The 21543-nt window shown below is 41.0% G+C and overlaps 1 protein-coding gene across 1 annotated transcript in view; it reads left to right on the forward strand.

The window, feature by feature from the left end:
* THSD7B (thrombospondin type 1 domain containing 7B) overlaps positions 1 to 21543 on the forward strand; it is a 352151-nt gene that overhangs the window by 38819 nt on the left and 291789 nt on the right. Inside the window, 1 exon segment of the mRNA XM_033164079.1 lies at positions 20619 to 20793. Within this exon segment, the coding sequence (XP_033019970.1) occupies positions 20655 to 20793 (139 nt within the window). The 5' untranslated portion in view covers positions 20619 to 20654.

The following is a 21543-nucleotide window of genomic DNA, read 5'->3' on the forward strand; positions in this document are numbered from 1 at the left end:
TGGGGAATACAAACCAGGAGCCCAGGTTGGACATGACACTAAGTCAAAACCATGGCTTAGCTCACATCAGTTCAGCACCAGCAGGACTGCAGGAGGAGCAGAGCAGCAGCAGCCTTCTCCCTTAGAGTCCACACGTTTGCTCGTGCTAAGCCACAGTTTGGCTTACTGATATGTGCAAACTGGACCTAGGAGGTAAATATTCAAGCAGAAGCTGGATACTTCTCTCCTTTCCTTTGATGGGGTTCTGACTTCATGCTGGCAGTTTAAGTATGACACATCCACCAGATTGTTTGCACTTCTAGTTAAAAGCTAATCTTTTGCTAAATTTCGGTGTGTTTTATAAGTTAAGCCTATGCAGTCAGAAGTAAGCACCACCGAGTTCAGTAATGCTTAACCACAAATAACTGCACGAGCTTGCAGTCATGCAGTATTAATAAACTGAGTATTATGTTATGTACTGCTGCTGTTTGCTCTCTCTGTCTCTCTCTGTCTCTCTCTCTCTCTCTGTGTGTGTAAGTGTAATAATGGATCAACACTGTGGCCTTCATTTTTGAACTCTCCTTGGGAATGTGGCTATGAGGGCTGTCATGTTGAACTCCTGCACTTAACAAATTACCAGTACACCAGTGATAAGGCCGGTGTAGGTTGCCATGGATAGCTGGTGGTGTGGTTTTAAATGTTTTTATGTGTTTTCCCCCATCGAAAGGGAGGCTGTGACCTATGGTCAAGAGACAATAAACTAAGCAAACTGTAAACTGTAAACTGAGAGGTGGTGATCATCACAGGATCATCCCTTGGACAGTACCCTGATGAGGTGCTAGTCAATGGGACGTGGTTTCCTGCAGATTATTTTTTCATTTGTAACATTTCTGATTTGCTTTTTTACAATTCATGGCTGACTGACAGAGCAGCAAATGCCCCCCCCCCATCAAGGTACATACCGGTACTATCTAAAGTCAGTTGAATTATTTTGAAACCTGCAGCAGAAAATCTGCCCTCAAAATGCATCAAAAATAAATCAAATAACTGACCAATTTGTTGTCCTTTTCTGACATCCCACATCATCTGCTAGAATAATTCAAGTCACCTGTCTGAGTCAGCTGCCTTGCTCTGTGTCATGATAAGGCCGGCATTGCTTAAATACCCTCACATTTTTTGTTTTTTTGTGTTTTGATTTTTTTTAAAAAGTAGGCTTGTTTGATGATCTGGTCCATGGCAGTATGAATGGCATGGCAAGTTTCAGACCTGAAGATGTCAATAAAGCTCCCACAGTCTGCATTGGATCAATCAAGCTCTTATCAGGAGAATTGAAGGAAATATATGTGCACATAAATTTTTCCGTTCCCCTGGACAAGCATTGCAGAATGCACAGACGAAAGTCTGCAGTTGATTGGAATTGCTAAAAAAAAATGTGTGGGGTTTGCTCCCCCCCAAATGGTATGTAGTTGTGGATGGAATTGGCATTTCTAAATCATTTCTGCCTTAGTCATCCCCCCATCCCCTTGCAATCGTTGATTCAGACGGAAACAATTGAGCTGCTAGAGAACTTTTTCCTCTTATTTGTTTTGGCTTGTGTGTCAGCTTGAGAACTTGTGTCCCTTAAGCAGAATCCTCTTAAACGTGTTACAGAAATTTAAACTGAAAACCAGGAGAGCTCTAGAACCATCCATAATATTAATAGTCATTTTTCAGCATTATGGCTTACCTTATGGCATGTGTAGCAGTTCTGCAATTCAGGGCAGGTCTTCAGGCTGAAGTGATAAATAACCCCAGCATCCTGATAATAAATACATGAAAAAGATGCATATGTACAGTCCCACTGGGACTGCAGTGGAAAGAGGTGATTTATGTCCCCATGAGCCTGGGTGGGAGGTTGAGCGCCACCGGAGTGGAGTACTCCACTTGTCAGCCCTGTCAGAATGCTGCCCGGAGTTCTGTTTTGCAGCAAAAGCAGCAGAGATTCCTGAAAATAAGTGGAACAAAATGAATTGAGAGTTTTATTTTGATCTCTTATATGCACAATCAGAAGCAGATGGCTCTATAGCTAAGCCAAACCTCCTCTGTAGCATGTGGTTGGGTTTGCTTTCTCAAGACATCTGCAGAACCCACCTCTGCAGTTCATCTCTCTCTTTGCATTGCACTATAGTAGCTCTAACACAGTGATGGGGAGCTTGTGGCCCTCCAGATGTTGCTGGACCGAGTTCCGTTATCCCTGACCATTAGCTGGGGCTGACAGGAGTGATGTTGCTGGACTACAAGTCCCATCTTCCATGACAATCAAGCATGCTTGACAGAGGCTGATGGGAGTCTAACAAGATCTGCTCTAGCTAGAACTGTTAAGAATTAGTGATCCACCAAGCCCAGTATATACTCTGTCTTATCAGGTGCTTAGCAAGCCTTGAGGTGTTTTTTTTTCTTTGCTGCCTGCCTGGGATGGCAAAAACAGGTTAGGTGGGTAGATGAGAAATGTAAATGGAAGGCCATAATACATGGCTGGTGATGCCAACTCACTGATGATCTGATATGTTATGGGTTCATGTAAGGCCAGTCCTTCCTTGAATCAAGAGGATAACCTTGATGGTCTTTACTCTTTTAAAAATCTATAGAGTATATACATGTTTGTTTGTTTGTTTGTTTGTTTGCATTTATATGCCACTTAATATTTCAAAAATCTCCAAGCAGGTATATATCATAAAACACTAAAACAAAAGCACAACCTAAAACCAGTAAAACACAAAGCACATAAAATGGATATGAAGGCAAACCAAACAGAAATCCAGAAGATGCAAACATGGTCCAATCCCAGGGATTAGGAAGAGCCAGTGCAAAAAGATAAGTCTTCACAAGCTATCTGAAGCAACTAGTGTTTGCTGCTTCATGCATGGCAGAGGGAAGGATCTAAACTAGAATGTAAACATGGCACTTAAGGATTGGCTTCACCAGGGTGGGTGGGTGGGGATTAGGTTCCATTGGATGAGCACCTGCACCACCCCAGTAGGGCCTCCATTACTGCATGGATCACACTAGAAGATCAGGGAGTATTCTTACTTTGAATAGTTCTGTCAGCTTAAAACAAGGCTATGGAGCCTCTGTGGCCCCTCTGTTGTTGGGTCCCAACTCCCATCAGCCCCAGCCATCATGCAGAATCATCAGGAATCTTGGGAGATGTAGTCCACCAATGTTTGGAAGGCAGCAGGTTCCCCACCCCTGGCTTAAAAGGATCCACTGAGGGCCCCTTAAAATCTTGCCACATGCAGTAATGAGATAGTAGTACATTGTATAAGGGTTAAGATGGAAAGTGAGCTGTATGACTTTTAAAAATGCTTGCTGAGTTTTCCTGCAAAACCCATGTGGTAAGTCCACTGTTTGAGGATTAATAATCCTGGCCATTCAGCTTCAACATATGTACAGCCACTGGGCTGGTACAGATGTTCTGTTGGTGTCCTCGATTCTCATTTCTTGGATTGCCATGGGATATTTAAGTCAGTAGAAGTCTGTGCTGCTAGGAGAAGAAAAAAGCTACTTTGTGTCTCAGAATGATTAGGCTGAAGCTTCTAGTGTGAGTTGCCTTAAATTGGGATGGAGCTTAAATTGGGAAGGAGAAAAGAATGTTTGCTGTAAAACATGAAAGGATATCAAGTGACTCTTAAGGATGAGGTGTTGTTGCCCAGTAATTATCCAAGTTTATAATTAAATAATAGATTGTGTGTGGCTGGCTTTGTCTTTATATTTTTATTTTACATTTATGGCAAGAGTGCCTTTCTTTCTTTTTACACCCAGGAGTCAGTTTTTAAGAAACTGTTATGCAGATACAGGTTTTTACTTGATAAATATTTGGGAGAAGGCTTTTGTGCGTACCCTGTAGCTTAGTCTGATAGCATACAATGCAGCAACCGTGTTGAAGTGAAGGATGTCTGGCCATGGATAGGAGATCACCTAGGTACTCTAGATATGTTTTCTTGGTGTCCTGTTCTGTGAGAACCCTAGGCTTACAGTGGAAGCCAGTCAGTAGCCCATCAGGAGTTCAGAGCGTCCAGAGCTCTGCAGGACCTTGGAGAGCTCCAAGGTTCTTGGTGAGTTAGCTTTACAACTGCTTAGCTCTGCAAGTACATAACTCCATCTGAAGCCTTATACAGTACAGAATATGTTATTTGGGCTATAGTGACAGATGGGCTGACTGGCTGTTAAATGTAATCTTTGTGTTTCTTTTTTAAACTAGCTGGATAGAGGCACTGTTTAAAGTTCATCTCCCCAATCTAGCTGCTGGGGCTGTGTTCCTGAAGTTCCCTTAGAAAAAGCAGTAATTGTGCTGAACAGACATTCAGGAGAGCTGTTGAGATAGGATGGGGTTACACCCTTTCCCTTCTTTGTAACTGAACATTGGATAAGTCTGCATTTCTAAGAGGGCTATATGTGTGCGGACATGGTTATTGGGTATGCATATTGTGCATGGATTGGAGACATAATGTGAAAAGGGAGTTCTCTTAAATCCTACTCTTTCCCCCTATCACTCACTGTATCACTGAAAGCTTCATGATTTCAAAGACTGTTACTCTAATCCATCAATATATCCATGCATGCTCCTGATGTAGATTTGCATTCTGATGCTTATACCATCTCCTGTGAATGTAATTGATGCAACCAGTGCAGAGTTTGAGACCTATCCCCATCTGGGGCCACTAGTTGCATGCAACTAGTCCAACAATGTGTAGTTTGGTAGGGAAGCTTTATGCTTTTTGAGTTGCATCAAATCTCCATGGTGCCCCTGGTTTAGGGGGCTATACCTTAGAAAATTAGGGTCATTGCTTAGTGGTAAAGAAAATGCAACCACTGCCGAAGGTCTCAGTTTAAATCTTCCAATTAAAATCTCTCTTGAGATTTTGGAGAGCTTTAGCTAGGCAGCAGTACAGGACCTGATAGGCCAAACAGTTTTGATAGACTGAGTGTGCAGCAGTTTCATATGTTAGCAAAGGTGACTGTTGTGAGTCAGAAGTCTTGGCAAAATATGAATGCTCTCTGCAGCTTTACCATCCCATGTGCTTAATGGATGTGGCTTTCTGAACGGATATGCTGTGTATTTTTATTTATATATTCTTTCTTCACCTTCTCCAAGCCTCGAGCCATCATACAAAATGAGTAAAAACAATATTCAGGTATAAAATGGACAAAATCTAATATAGCAGAATTAAAACAATAGGTTTAAAGTGCTATAAAATGAAAGCAACACAATTCTCTGAAATGTATCCCACCCCCACCCACCCCCTTTTGATGTTATATGCACCAAAGTTAATAGTGGGTACAGGAGTGATTCTATTATGAGTAAGTATGGCCTGTTTTTTTTTTTTTTAAAAAAGTTAACAATTGAACAACTTCTTCAAGCTAGCTGAGCAGAGAATGAGTTCCGTTGCTTGCATTGGTTTGGCTAAATGCAACTTTGTTCATGAAGCATTTTAAGTAGGAACAGTTACGGCTGCCTTTTTCACTTATTCCACTTTTTGTTCTTTAAAAGTTCCTTATTCTATGGACTCTAGGTAACAATGCTGATCTCCATGCTATGGAAACCTTCATTTGCCCTGGAAACCTTCACTTGATGACTTCTGCAGATCACACTGCTGTGAAAGAATAGAGCAAACTATTTTTTAGGCATTTTTCTTTCTTTCATCTTCCTCAACACTTGGTTGGCAGCACTGGGAACAATGGTTTGGATCTAAAGAACTGAAAGCAGGAGGAGAAAACGCATATATTTGTACTGATCTGTGAACTCTTGCTGAAGACTTCTTGCAGTGCAGTTACACAATGTATTGTGGTTTGCATAACGTATCAGAAACGGGGTGAATAAAAAGTTAGTAGCTGTAGCATCAGGGCTGGAACAGGACATTTTGCTGCCTGAGATGAAGGTCAAGGCAGCATTCCCACACTTTGTACAGAAGCCAACACGGCTGGCAGTTGAATCTTATTTCAACCCTGGCAATGAGATAGTATCCTCCTATTGCAGGCATAGTGGCCTGTGGCTCTCTGGATGCTATTGGTGTCCAATCTCCACCGTCCCTGATTCATGATTTTGAAGACTGTTCCCATTATCATCCTAGCTGGGACAGAGGTTGGAGTCTAACAACAGCTGAAAATCCACAGGTTCCCCACCCCTGTTTCACTGCAGCTGTAGTGGGGTAGGAGAGCTGAAAAAAAAATCATACCTGGCAACCAATGTGCCCCTTTGGTTTCAAACACATTGGCAGGTGAGTCAGGCAAAAAGGGTCCATATGTACATACCATTAACACCTTTAGATAACTCCCATTTCTATTTCTTATGAAACAGGTTTAAGCACCATTTTGAACATTTTTTTTAAAAAACACACAATATAACTACTTATTTATTTAAGACTGTCCATATAAATAGGATACAAATAAAGGAAATGTGGAACATGAAGAAAAGGAGGAAGGAAAATAATATAAGATGGAGTAGACAACCTCCAGATATTATTGGATTGCAGCCATTGTCCATCTGGGTGGAGGGTTATAGCTATCCCTGATCTAAGGCATAGCTAAAGTAGCTTTATAAAAGTGTATAGCTCCTACATAGTTCTCTTAATTTAGTTAGGTTAGTTGATTTAGGGAGTGCAGAAATTTGTCTTGTGTCCATTTAGACCATTATTAGTGATTTAGAATGGCACTGGCTTTCCAGGTCTTGGGGAGAGATGCTTCATTAGTTCTATCACTGAGCTGAGGCCCATTCCCATAGACACTTTCCCCCCACTATCTCTAACGGCAAGAGATGAAGATGTGAATGGCTGACTGCCAAAGACTCTCAAAACTGCTAGTTAAGAAAGCATCACTGTTTAACATCTGAATCACTAGAAAGAGTATTCTTTCTTCACCTGATACTTCTCTATAAACCCCAGTCTTTGAAAAGGCAACAGAACACAAGGACTCCTGTTAAAGGAGAAAGGTGAAGAATGGCAAGCAAGCGAAACCTCTTCAGCATGTCTGCTTCACTGTATGTAAGATAAAATCTTCCATTTGGACATTAATCTTACAAATAAGGTGCTCACATGAAGCAATTTCTGGCATGGCGACATCCTCATCTTTTAAAAGTGGGACGCGATAGATTTGCCATTTCTTAAGAATCAATCTCTCTCCCTTCAACCCTGAGCAATTGCAGCCCACTTCTAAAATGCTCTTTGAGGTTCATGTATTGAAGAAAAATCATGTAACAAATATAGCTCTAACTCATTCAATAGCATATGATTCCGTACTATTTTGAGGCTTTGAACAAAAATGTCTTTAACAGATGTAAGATTGCTACTATCCTTTCCACCCTGGCTGTGCACACACACACACACACACACACACACACACACACACAATTGTTTTCCATTCGGATGCATTCAAAAATGAACATGGCCATCACTTTATTAGGAGGAGGGTGCAGAAGTCCCTGCTACTGCTTTGCTGAGTTGGAGAAGTCTTTTTTATTTTATTTATTTAACAAAAGTTCTATACTGCTTGATTGCAATTGAACCTCTAGGTGGTTTGCAAGAAATAATAAAAATGATCAATACAAAGCAGTTAAAAGTAAATAATTAAAAACATTTAAAAGGGTAATTAAAATTAAGAATAAAAAATGAAAACGCATCCGCACCTGTGCATCTGGGTAGACTAACTGAAACAAACAAACAAAAATGCTTTAAAGAGGTGCTGGAAAGAGTATAGTGAAAGTTTCTGGCCCATGTCAACAAGCATGGATTTTCAAAGTGAGCATTCTTGCAAATGCTGAACTCCACCAATGTATTTGCAAATGGAAACAGGCTGTTGAAAAGCCTCGCAGAACTATAAAAATAGGGCACATGTTGTCGGAAGATGAAGGAAGACTGGTATTCTGAGCAGATGGGCAGGCTGATAAAGCAGGAAAGAAAAGGTTTAATCCTTCTCTTTATTGTGGTTTTGTGTGATTTTTTGTTCTGCAGGCTCATTGTAATGAGTTCACTTTTGGATCCTGCTGACGAAAAGCTGTGTTAGAACATGGTGTAAATGTCAGGTGTTGTTATTGCTTCATGTTGCACCAACTCTAGGTTTTACGTTAGAGCAGGAAACGGAATGTCTTGTTCCGATGACAGGCCAAATTAAATAAGACAAAATCAAACTGGCCTTTAAAACAAGAATGAACATTTCTTATAAATATTAAAATGCTATTACAGAATTGATTGGAAATTAATTTGCCATACATTTAAATCAAATTAAACCAAAGAATGCACTCCCGCTTCCAGTGAATTTAATGAAATCTAAACTCCCATCTTCGGTTATTATTTTAGCATCTCACTAAATTATGACAATATAATAAGTACGCCACAAACGATGTATCAACGTACATAATGATTAAACAGTAACTGGCCAAGTTGAATAATCATACCAGAAAAGTGTTTGGAATGTTATATGGCTATTGGACTTATTTTTCAGTTCTGTGCAGTGTTGGCAATTCATATAGTTCTTCTTCACAGCCACCTTTCTTCTTCTCATCTGTGTTAGACTAAGACCTGGAAAACCTGGGTTCTAGTCCCCACTCAGCCATGAAGCTCACTGGGTGACCTTGGGCCAGCTACCAGCTCTCAGGCTGACCTACCTCACACGGTTGTTGTGAGAATGAATTGGGGAGTAGGAAAACCATGTGTTTCCCAAACCTTTCCTGACCGTGGTTCCCTTCTGACCTTGTTTCCTTCCTGTGGCCCCCCATAGGCATAGCGGGGGGGGGCAGAGGGGCAGTTTACCCCCAGATAAGTAAAAATCAATACAGATCTGAGTTTCTGCTACCCTGACAAAAGCCTGCCTCCTAACAAAAATCCTGGCTATGCCCATGCCCCCCCCCTCTACCAGTAGAAAGGTAGCTATTTAAATGTTTTGTTTAAATGTAAATGTAAAACATGAAAATAGAACATTTTAAAAAATAATTTATACAAACTACAATTACATAAAATGATAAGAGCATAATCAAATATTGTTGAAGCAGAAAAACATAGAATCATGGAGCTAGAAGGGACCCCAAGGGTCATTTTTCTAGTGCAACCCCCTGCAACGTAGGAAACTCAGCTAAATCATCAATGACAGATGGCCATCCACCCTCTGCTTAGAAACCTCCAAGAAAGGAGAGTTTTTACTCATAATCATTGCCATCAATCTATATTCATTTTGTGAAGCACAAGATGACCACTCGCTGCTGCCAGGAGTCTACAATCAACGTTTTAATATGTGAGAAGCAAAATAGTGGAAGAAACTGGAAAGGGTAATGGAAATGGTGCTCAACTGGGAAAGAACCGCATAGCACTTCCAGGCAGAGGGGATGGCAAGAGAGAAAGGGTGGAATTGCTCTGCATGAGCAGCAGACCTTTAGGCAACTGAGAATGGTGTGGAGCTAGAGAAGCAGGAGTCATTGGTACACAGTGGACGCTCAGGTTGCGAGCGCGAACCGTGTGGGAGGTGCGGTCACAAACCGCAGTGTTCGCAACCCGTGCCGCAGCTTTTGCACAAGTGCATGACTCAATTCGGCATTTCTGCGCATGCGCAAACTGCGATTTAGTGTTTCTGCGCATGTGCGAGCGCTGAAACCCAGAAGTAACCCGTTCCATTACTTCTGGGTTTGGCGCGGTGCGCAACCCGAAATGGGTTTGGCGTGGTGCGCAACCCGAAATCGCGCAATCTGAAGCGGCCATAACCCGAGGTATGACTGTACTGGGATTTAAGTGTGGACAGATAAGAGTGGGTGAAAGGCCATGGAGGGCATTGGATATAATGAACAAGGCATATGTGTTGCATCTTAATGAGAAGAGGAAACCAGTGTAGGGATTTTAGGAGAGGTTTCATGTGGGTGGAGTGATGGGGGAAGTGAAAGGCTGTGGCAGCAGAGAGGTCTGAGTGGACTGAGGTGAGATGTGCTATACAGCCATTTATAAACGCCATCTCCAACTCCTCAAAAGATTCCATCAATGGTGTCTCCCAAAAATTCTACATATCACTTGGGAAGATGGGCGAACTAATGCTAGTGTACTGGAAGAAACAAAGATCACCAGTGTCGAAGCGATGATTTTTCAACAAAAACATCGTTGGACTGGTCATGTTGTTCGGATGCCTGATTATTGTCTTCCAAAGCAACTACTCTATCCTGAACTTAAAAATGGAAACTGTAATGCTGGTGATCAACAAAAGAGGTTTAATGACTCTCTCAAGGAAAATCTAAAAAAAATGTAGCATAAACACCAACAATTGGGAAATGCTGGCCTACGAGTGCTCCTGTTGGAGAACAGCCTTTACCAAAGTTGTAGTGGACTTTGAAGACGCTCGAACTCAGTACACAAGGGAGAAACGTGCTAAGAAGAAGGCATGTTTGGCAAACCCTCACCGTTATCAACTCCCGCCCGGGAACCTATGTCCCCACTGTGGATCCAGAATTGGACTCCTCAGTCACTTACGAACTCACTGTTAAACCCGTGTTCATGGAAGACAATCTTACTAGGCTATAAGTAATCGCCAAAGAAGAAGCTGTACAGCCATGGAAGCTGTCCCAGGTAGTGCTATTACAGCTGTGTTAGGACTCCATGCACTACATCAGGCACCCCCAAAGTGCGGTCCTCCAGATGTTTTGGCCTACAACTCCCATGATCCCTAGCTAACAGGACCAGTGGTCAGGGATGATGGGAATTGTAGTCCAAAACATCTGGAGGGCCGAAGTTTGGGGATGCCTGCACTACATAATAGCTGTTGAATACCTATCCTTAGCAAGAAATGCGGAACAGTCTCCTGTTTGCTTAGCAAATCTTGCCAGCATTCCAACCAGTAGAGGCACTCATACCTAACACTGTATTTTCCTGAGCAGTTCATGGGACTGAGTGAAAATCAGACACACATGAAGTGGGTCTGCACACAGAGCAAGGAATAGGACTGTGCCTTACCCTGATGTCACAGCCTAAATCTGCCTGTGACATCCACCCATTGAGTATGGATATACACATGCTGTCTTTGCTCTGCATATGTGTAATGAGTGAAGGGAGTCTGTTCATTTTATCTGCAATGTGAAGTTCTGCTGCTAGTCATTTAATGGGTATAGCTAGGCTTGTAAAATTCTTAAGAATTACGCTTTCCATTTTACAAAGCATATACTAGCAATGCTTATGTCACAGGACTAAGGAACATCTTGACTTCAATACAGGTAGAGTAAACAAAAGCCTTCATCTTTTCAGGTGGTAATAGCATGTTTAAAACCCGAAATGTGAAATGAGTGGATCATTTTCTGTAGGTCGTGCTCCTTCCCATAAGCCAAGCTGCTCTGCATTCTCAAGGGGAAAAGGAACAACCGAGTTGACTTCTCATTATTTCTTCCTATGGTGCGTTCTTATTGAATTATTGCCAGGTATTGCCAGCAGATGCTCATCAAGCCACTGCAGGGCTCCTCTGTTAATTGAACTATAATGGGTATGACAGCAGGGAAGGTCAAAAATGATAGGACCAGTGATGATATAACATGAACTCTGGTCTCCTACAAACCGAAGAGATAATTGCCCTTGCCAGGGTATGGTTCTGCAAAAGTTTTCTTTGGAGAATCTGCAGTGTTCCTCTTTGTGTGCCATAGTTATACTAGTCATCTTGGTAAGGAACAAGGTCAACGTTGCACATGGGCCGGTAGCTTTTACTCTGAAACTACAGAAACAGTCATTGTAGAAGGTGAAAGGTAAAAGTGTTGCAAAAAGCAGTGGACACAGGCTTGAATTTAAGGACAACTCAGTTGTTTTCAAGGCTTGTTACCATAAGTGAGCACAATACAACTATTGGATCTGTTTTCTCATTTGCAGTAGTAATTATTAAATTGTTTGAGAACAAGGCATGTTGTTGGTAAATAAGCGGTTCTTTTCAAGCAAGAATATTTAGCAAACAATAAACATGTTTAAAAGGATGGAGGTTTCCCATGAGTAGCCATTTTTATTTTTTTATTTTGCTTACAAATAAAAGAATAATAATATGGGAGTATCTGGTGAGAACTTGATTGCACATGCAAGCCATATGGTTGCTCTGGGCAACAATATTTGGGGAGCATATTTCTCTTTCAGAGATGGAAATCCCTAAAAAAAAGTAATGCTCTGTATAGGTGCTTTGTGTTACTGTTGTGAGACCTGATGATGCACCTGAATGCCCACATTGGTCATGGTTTGAACGTGGAAGCATCAGTGGCCAGCTATATCCTGACTGATGGGCATTGCCCTGCTGCTAATATCTAAGGGTTAAATGTGTCTGCTTCTTCCAAGCCATCTTGATGCATTTTTTTTTGTTTAAGTACTAAACCACAGAGCCAACAACATGGGAGGTTGGCTTTTGGATGTGTGTGTGCGTGTGCGTGGTGGATTGATTTTTAAATCAAGGCAATTTAAATAATTGATATTGTCCTTTGGTCATGCAGCCCTCATACACTGTCTTTATTTAGACCCAGAGACTGATTTCCTCTTGACACTTTCTCTCTGCATGCAAGGTTTCTAAGCAAGGCTACATACTGAAATCTAAGGCTATAACGCAAAGCAACAAAAAGTATTGTGGCATGTTAAAGACTAACAGATTGATTGTGGCATAAAGATTTTGTGGAGTAGAGAGCTTACACGAAAGCTTATGTCACAGCTGTAAATCTGTTTGTCTTTATGGTGCTGCAAGACTCTGTTTCAGCAAAAACAACAAATACTTGGGATGTACAGTTCCTATCCATGCTTCTTTGGAAATAGGCCCAAAAGCGGAACTTAAAGCCAGTTTCTAATTTGTCTAGAAGCAACAGGGTTACTCAGCAAAGTAGTGTTACTGATAACAGAAAGCAAATAGCCATGCTGTTTGGCTGACATTAATAAAGATTCATAATTTGAGAAGTAGACACATTGTTGAAATCGTTTTGAATTTGGTTTGCTGGGGACTCAAACGTCAGAGATTGCCAGCTCAGATAATGTGGCCATTTGTGGTTTGCCATAAATGAAGAAGGGAAGCAAGGCATTGTGATGCTTTCTGGAAGTAGGAAATGCTTGGCCAGAGGATCCTCTGAGGCTCGTTCACGTAACAGTGAACCATAGTCAGATATTACATCTGAAGCAGACCAATTTGTTGCTGAGCTTTAAGAGATGAGGCCACAATCCATTTTAAACATGGTTGCATTTTTATATAGACATTGGTGATAATTAAATTGGAAAAAAAACTTTTGAAACCTGCAAATATATTGCACATGTGTTTGTGTATGTATGGTTTTTATTTTACCCACTTATTAACCATTTACTTCCATTTACCCATAATTTTAACTTGCATTTTATTTTCAGTGCTATTTTACTGCTTATATATATTTTTTGCTAGTGTGAAACAAGATCACTTGTGTCAAGAGGTGGGATACTCTCTAAACAAGTAAAATAAATAATATTTATTTTGCATAGCAGGTAAAAGGTGCAGAACAGTTTCACTTCCAGCGCTATTTAGGCATTATTTCTGAGCATTGCTTGTATCATATTCACGTTTCCCCGAATATTTTCACTTATACGTGCTGCCTTTCAATTTTCTGTAGTGTAAGGAATCTGTCCCAATCTTTTGATTATGGTTTTATTATGTAGGTGCAGGCATACGGGCAGCTGTGTAATGTGATATATTTGCATACAGATGAAACGAGCCTGGGACCACTTGCATCTCTTTGAATGACCTGTTCTATCTACACCATCAAGAAATGTGGGAAAAAAACAATGCAGTGCTTTCAGAAAGTATCCAAACTTGGGAGTCATTTCTTTGCATGTGCTGGAAGTACCTAATGATAGAATGGAGTATAAGAGTAATATCACTTCACAGAAGAGTTCTGTTCTATGATTCTTTTAATTAAAAACCTTTTTGCTGATGGAAAGTTCATTCTCTGGTGTTTTCCTTAATGTATTCGTAATGCATCTGTTTGGACTCCCTTGCTAGAGATATCTTTCATTATAATCCACTTAACCGAGTTCATAATTAAACTTCTAAATGCAAAGCTTCCTTCATTAAATTTCCAGGTCGTACACTGAAAATCAAGGTTTGTGGTACTAAAGCAGGAAATGTGTGGGTTTCTTTTCTCTTCCTAATTTATATCAACAGAATGAAAGATATATATTTATTACAGCAGCCTTCACTCCTCTGTGCATTGCAACCCTATATACCTGGAGACAGGCTCCTTGTACTCCTTGGGATTTTCTTCTGAAAGTATATGTAGAGGATCAAATTGTTCTTCATAACTCTGCTGGGGTGGTATCAACTGATGATGTAAGGTGGGGGCACAATTTAACTAAAGACTAAAAGAAAAAGACTCAAAAACCTGCTTGCTAGATTTTAATGAGTCAGGTCTTTGACTGCAAAGCAATTTATCTCAACATTAAATGACCTCCCCACCCCACCCCTGCTATGGTATCTACCCAATACAATCCATTGCAGACACACATTGTGGAATGGTTGTTTTAAGGTTTTCTGTACACACTGATAGTTCTTGCTTAATGAGGAATGATGCACAATGTGTTGGTATTCCTAGATGCTGGAATACAAGCCAGGGATGAATGTTGAACTAGTTATTTGTGAGCAAATAGCATATATCTCTATCTATATATCTATAGTCTGAATATCTTCAAAGTTTGCTGCATCACTTCAGTATCTGGGCTTCATCTGAAGCAAATGCACACTCCTACTCAACACAGTCAAAATGCCCTCCTAACACCCTTGCCTTAGGTGGGCTCTCTGCTCTTTGTACCCAAAAGGACTTCCATTTGTGCTACAACATAAATTCTCAAGCATTTCCTACTAAACACAGGAAATTGCCTTATAGTAAGTCAGATCATTGGTCCATCTAGCTCTGTATTATCTACACTGACTGGCAGCAGGGCTCTGGGGGTTCAAGAAGGGACTGTCCCAGTCCTAGCTGGAGATTGTACCTAGGACCTTTTGCATGCAAAGTAGATGCTCTACCACTGATCCACAGGCCTTAGAAAAAGAGAAGCAATCTTTGCCTTTTCCCCTCTGATTTTCCCCCTTCCTGCAGCAGCTCGGCCCTTCATAAACCAGCCTCTTTTTGTTCCGTATTCAGTCTACATTTAAGAAATGTTAAGGAGAAATAATAATAATAATAATAATAATAATAATAATAATAATAATAGTTTCCATAGCACAGTTTCAACTTAAAATTTTCATTTATTCTTAATGATTTTCATCTGCAAAAGGAGTGAATCAATTGGCAGAATGCATATTTTTTTTTTTTGAAGTGGCAGGGTATACTACCTGTTTGCATTTAAGTCATATATATCCCCTGCTGAATGCGGAATGGAAAATACACACGCATTCCCTGCTTCATCAGCCATACTACTGCATGTGGAAGCTGAGATACACAGTAACTTAATTTTAATCTGAAAATTGGAGGCCCCCCTAATGCAATTTATTCATGGTGCTGCGGATTGGCATATGGTGTCTGTACGTTTTTATTTTATCACCTTGACAAAAAATTTAGTGTGTCAGATTGTGTTATGGAAACCTTGAATGTGATTCTGATCTTGCTATTTTACTTGGGTGCAAATTATTGGAACCAAGTAGTTAACCTAGCATATGAGAGATGAGAATCTGGCTCAGCCTGGTCTAATTTATTCCTGTTTTACCTGACTTGATATAATCTCTACATTCATGTCAGAGAAAGCGCCAGCCTGTTTTTGCTGCCTTTCTTAAGAAATTACAATATGCTGAGACTTACAGTACACTGATTTCCTTCCAGCCATTGCCACTTTAAATCCTCACTCAGCAGTACCGGTAGTTTACATCAGGGGTCGGCAAGGCTTACCGGGCATGGGCCGGATCACTCCTGCAGAGATCATCTGTGGGCTGGACTGGCACAGCGCAATGCTGGAAATCGCGTCTGCGCATGCCCAGACGCCAAAAATTGTGCCTGTGCAGAAGTGATATCCGGCATCTGGGCATGCGCAGAAGCGATTTCCAGAGCTGCGGAAGAGAGTCCCTGCACCGCGCTGCGCCGGTTTAGTGCAGCACGCAGGGACTTGCTGAGCAGGCGGCTTGGTTCGGGGGCGGCTCATGGGCCTTAGATTGCCAACCTCTGGTTTACATAGTAGGCAGGTAATCAGTCCTGTCAGCCTTTAAGAGCATTTTTACATGTCCTACAATGCAGAGATGGGAAACATTCAGATGTTATTGGACTTCAACTTTCGTCATTCCCAGCTAGCACAGCCAGTGGTCAAAGATGATGTGAGTTGTAATCCAACAGCATCTGGAAGAACATAGGATCCCCATCCCAGATGTTTTGGACAACTCCCATCAGAACTAGCCAGCACAGCTGAAGTGGCTAGTGGGGCTTGTAGTCCAAAATATCTGGAGGGCAGCAGATTGGGGAAGGCTGTCATATACAGGGTTGAGTTGCATCTCAATTGCTGAATTGAATTAAGACAGCTTTCGACAGATAGCAATTTGTTTGGTATTTCCACCAATAAGAAGCACTTTTCTGCAGAGAAAATCCGAGTGTGAATTTCCATTGTAATTATGAGTTGCACCCAAACCAGGAATGAAAGGGAAGATGCCTTGTCCAGTATCTCACCCACCTCCCTCACTGCCACTCTCGTGGGCCAACTTGGACAGGTGGGTGAACCCACCCATCTATCAATCACCTGATGCCAACATGGGGGGAATAAAGTTCTGATATACCATGTTCCCACCCCTGCCTTAGTTTAAAACGTGTATTTCATTCCATACAGGTTATGATGTTTCTCTGAACTTGTTGATCAATCTAACCCACTGCAAAATAGATCCTGGAAGTCACCTTCTTCTTCTTCTTCTTCTTCTTCTTCTTCTTCTTCTTCTTCTTCACTCATAGCCGAGTAAGATTGTCTTCTATGAACACAGTATTAACAGTGCATTCATAAGTGACTGTGGAGGCCAATTCTGGATCCCCGCGTCTTTCCACAGTGGCGTCATAGGTTTCTGGGTGGGAGTTGATCATGGTGAGGGTTTGCCAGGCATGCCTTTCTCTTAGCACTTTTCTTCCTTTCATCCTGAGTTCGAGCATCTTCAAAGTCCATGACACTTTTCGTAAAGGTTGTCCTACAATTGGAGTGCTTACAAGCCCAGTGTTTCCCAATTGTTGGTGTTTATACTACATTTTTTTTAGGTTTACCTTGAGAGAATCATTGCTTCGACACTAGTGATCTTTGCTTCTTCCAGTACACTGGCATTAGTTCGCATGTCTTCCAAAGTGATGTGTAAAAATTTTCGGAGACACCATTTATGGAATATTTCAAGGAGTTGGAGATGATGTTAATAAGTGGTTCATGTTTCACAAGCGTACTGTAAGGTTGGTAGTACTTCACAAAATGCTTTGTAAACAAGCATTTTGGTTTCCCAAACACTCTGCACTTCAATTGGGAGAAAGCTGCACTTACAGAGCTCAGGCAGTGCTGGGTTTCAGCATCAATGTCGGCCCTTGTGGAAAGGTAACTGCCCAGGTACGAGAAGTGATCAACACTTTCCAATGCTACACTATTGAGTTGGATTTGCGGCATTGCAGAGGAGTTGTTTTTATGCTTGTTGGAAGTTTACTCATAAGCCAGCTCAACTGTGTTCAGTAGGCTTGCCAGTATTGCAGCATGAGTGTGGTTTTTAATAACATGCAGAAACAAGAGAACAAAGCAAAATATGAATGCTCTTACTGGATCGGGGTTCTGCAATAAAATCTGGGATTTGCAGTTTAGGAACCTGCTCAACTCAGGGAAGAGTAGTTTAGTAGTGTATTCATCTCCAGCAGGATCATGGGCACTGGGATACGTTTCCACTTGCAGCTGTCACCATCTGCAAGAAAAGGGAGAGGGTGACTAAGGCTGAGCTAAGTACGGGCCGAGTCTGAATTGCAGTAAGGCTGGGGCTCAGATTGTAATTAGCCTGGAAATTCTGAAGGGGGGGGGGGTTGGAACTCCAAAGTTCTCAATGATCCATCTAATGCTGTTGGAGGTGCAGGAGATTTTTTTAAAATAATAGTAGCAATTATTTTCCTGCCCTAGCACAGGCCCTGGACCCTAGTTCAAGCTGAATGAGTGTTTACTGTTTTCACAGAGAAGCTCCATTGAATTGCTAAGCTAACTTACGTTGCTGTTTCTTTTCCAGCAAGACCAGCTCTATAGCTTCTAAATTATTGCCATTTGCTATGCGGCTAAACTATATATGTGAATGAAGTTAGATAAAAATGTCATTTCACTTCAATTTTGGGTAGCCTCTATCTGATAAATATAATTGCATACGTTTATCACGATAGAGACTGTTTCAGAGTAATTTAAATAAAACTATCTCTTTTTTTTAAAAAGGGTTTTTTATTTTCTACATCTACTTTGTGTGGTATTTTCAGGCTTATCTTTGCCTTATCTGCACACCATGTATTGTGTATAGTAATAATAGTTCATTTTATAAGGTTACAAATGTAATAGTTTGGAAAGAAGCTTTTAATAACTGATAACTATAAAGAAAAGCACAAAAAATGATGCAACTAACCTTTTGTGGAACGAAACCTGTTCCTAATATTTGACTCTTCGTATTATGAGATACGAAGCTTCACGCTACAAAACATGAGGGAAATGACCAGTAGCAAATGTAAAATGTTAGAATCTAAGATAAATGCCTGGCAGCAGAATAAATGCATGGAATAGGAAAGGGAGTTCAATGTTTTATAAATTTGTTCTTGGTAACAAAGCAATTGGCTTTTGTTGATGCATTTATTTTGTTGTTTGAGATGCTACCATTTGTATTTCAGCTTTGTGAAACATCCTGCAAGTTGGCAGTATGCTTTCCTATTACAAATATGGGTCCTAACATACCGACATAGCAATCCTGTACTCTATAATTATTCTGTCACAGTGAGAGAAGATATGCTGCTATTGCCGTAGTGGATATGGCCACTGTATCCCTATGCAAGATTATCCTCATAGTATTTTTTTTTAGTGTTGTACACTCCCTTGTTATCTTTTCTAGGCACATATAAATAAAGCAAAACAACTGGTTTGCAGCTCATGAAACTCGATTTTTACATGGTTTAGGGATGGCACAAGACTACTGGAAGAATCTCATGCCTTTATCAGCTGTGTGGCAGACAGAAATTCAACAGATTTAGCTATATCTTGTAAGGAAATGTAAATCTGGGAAACGCTTCACTTGTTGACATTCTGTCTATCAAACATCACCCTGATTTATTTTGGTGCTCTCTGCCCCAAATTTACCTAACTTTGAGAATGGCACAAAGCATACACAGCTGTCATGTAAGTTTGTGTGTGTGTCCCTTTGTAGATGTGGTAGAGGGTCAAATCCACATGTTGTGTGCTGGACCCAGAAAACCCTGTTAGCAACCTGGTTCACTTCTGCTTTGCAGAGTTCTTCATATTCTCCTTAAAATGTCACTGTAAGTGACATTTGATACCACCTCGTATCCCAACTAATATTAATTTTGCTATTTCAAAGTGGTATATTTCCACTAGAGGGGTGGAATATGTTAAATATCCTAGTAAGGTAAATAAGAAATAAGAGTATCAAACCTCCAAAGGGCCTTTGCAGAAATTCTGTGAAAGTGGAGAGTGGCGGTGGAAAGCAGACAGGGAATAAGAATCCCTTCCATTTCTCCAGTCGCTTCCTCGTTAAAACATTCTTTCTTTGAAGGGAAAAGGACAAACAGGGTCCAGTGATGTATGCGCTTTTGTGTGTGTAATATGTAGTTCAACCATGTAGTGTAAGACTTATTTCCGTATAAAATACCTTAGTGAAATATTAGGGCCCGCTTCAAGTTGGCTGTCACATCTGTTTAGGGAAAACCACATACGTTTTCTGCTGAAGTGAGTGCCACCCATGTTTGTCTTCTTGTTGTTGTTATTGTTGTTCAGTCGTTCAGTCATGTCCGACTCTTCGTGACCCCATGGACCAGAGCACACCAGGCACGCCTATCTTTCACTGCCTCCCACAGTTTGGCCAAACTCATGCTAGTAGCTTTGAGAACACTGTCCAACCATCTCATCCTCTGTCATCCCCTTCTCCTTGTGCCCTCCATCTTTCCCAACATCAGGGTCTTTTCTAGGGAGTCTTCTCATGAGGTGGCCAAAGCCAATCCCAGCTTCTTATCATATATACATAGGCATAAAAATTGCATGTACATAAAATGGTATATATGTTGTATTAGGGTTGCCATATTTCAAAAAGTGATTTGAGCAGTTTTTCAGGTAAATCGGCAAAAGCAGCACTGCAGACATGGGTTGCCATACATCTGTATTTTCCTGGACATTTCGCCGATTTCTGCCTGGACACTGCTTCCAATAACAGTATTCCAGGTATGTCCAGGAAATTCCGGACGTATGGCAACATGTTTGTTTTTAACATGTAACTGGCAATCTGTGTATGAAAATGTGAGACACCACTTAGAGGTGAATGTTCTTATGAACATAGTATTCTTATGACCCATACCATAGGCTACAAGATTGCTACATTCCTTCATAAAATCTGCACAAGTGGCATATTTAAAGGGTTAGTTGGTGACTCTGCTCCTCTTTAACTAATTCTTTCTCTATTTCCCACCTCCCTTCTCTTTATTTTAGGAATAGTGAAGTGATCTGGATTGAACTTCATGAAGTATGGTTCTAAGGGATAGCTGGCTTTGCGCTCACTGGGCATGGCAGAGCACAAGGAGGTGCTTGGTTGTGCTTGCTCTCTTATTGTTACACTCATCTGATTTGGAAGGCAGGAAATCGCACCCATTTGTCTGGAAAACAGGTAGGGATGCATATATTCTTCCTTACTGTGGTTCTGGGTGAGTTTAGGCCAGTGGTCTCCAAACCTGTACCTCCATGGTCCACTGGAAAATTGCTGCAGGTCTTGGAGGTCCACTTAATGATTTTACCTACCTGTTGTAGCAATTATAATGTGCTGAATGTTTTTTTAAGCTCAAACGTCTTAATTTTAGCTCCCCGTTAACTTTGCTGCTAATCCTTTTCACCCCTTTCAAGTTCCTCTTCCTCTTGTCACTTCCAATTTGTCCTGTTCACCTTCCAGGTGACAATGCTCCTGCTGTTCTTCACAGGTGTGCAGCAGAGCACCTGAATGAAGCCTGTGGATCATGGTTTGGGAATCCCTAACTTAGATACATTGAGCCAACCTGCCTTTTCAGAATATCAGGTGGTTCAAGCTCTTCAGAACATAGGTGAAGTTGACTCCTCTTGAGTATAAATCTTTCTTCATGTAAAAACAAATTAGTAAGTGTGGGGCTAGATGCCATCTTCTTGATAGACTAGCTTTCCACATGCATTTTTTTAAAAAAAATGTGGTGCGGGAGTATGAAGATTCCTCTACACATTTTTCCCACTTGTATTCTGGTATAATTTCAGGGGGCTGTACTGCACATTTTACCTGAAGCTGTAGAGGATGAATACTGTAGTCTCAACGATGCATAAGATAAAAAAATAATACTTCCAAATTTCAAAAATACTTTCAAATTTAACCTGACAGCTGGGCCTACAGTAGTTA

This window comes from Lacerta agilis, chromosome 1 (assembly GCF_009819535.1).
Source record: "Lacerta agilis isolate rLacAgi1 chromosome 1, rLacAgi1.pri, whole genome shotgun sequence".
Classification (NCBI taxonomy): domain Eukaryota; kingdom Metazoa; phylum Chordata; class Lepidosauria; order Squamata; family Lacertidae; genus Lacerta; species Lacerta agilis.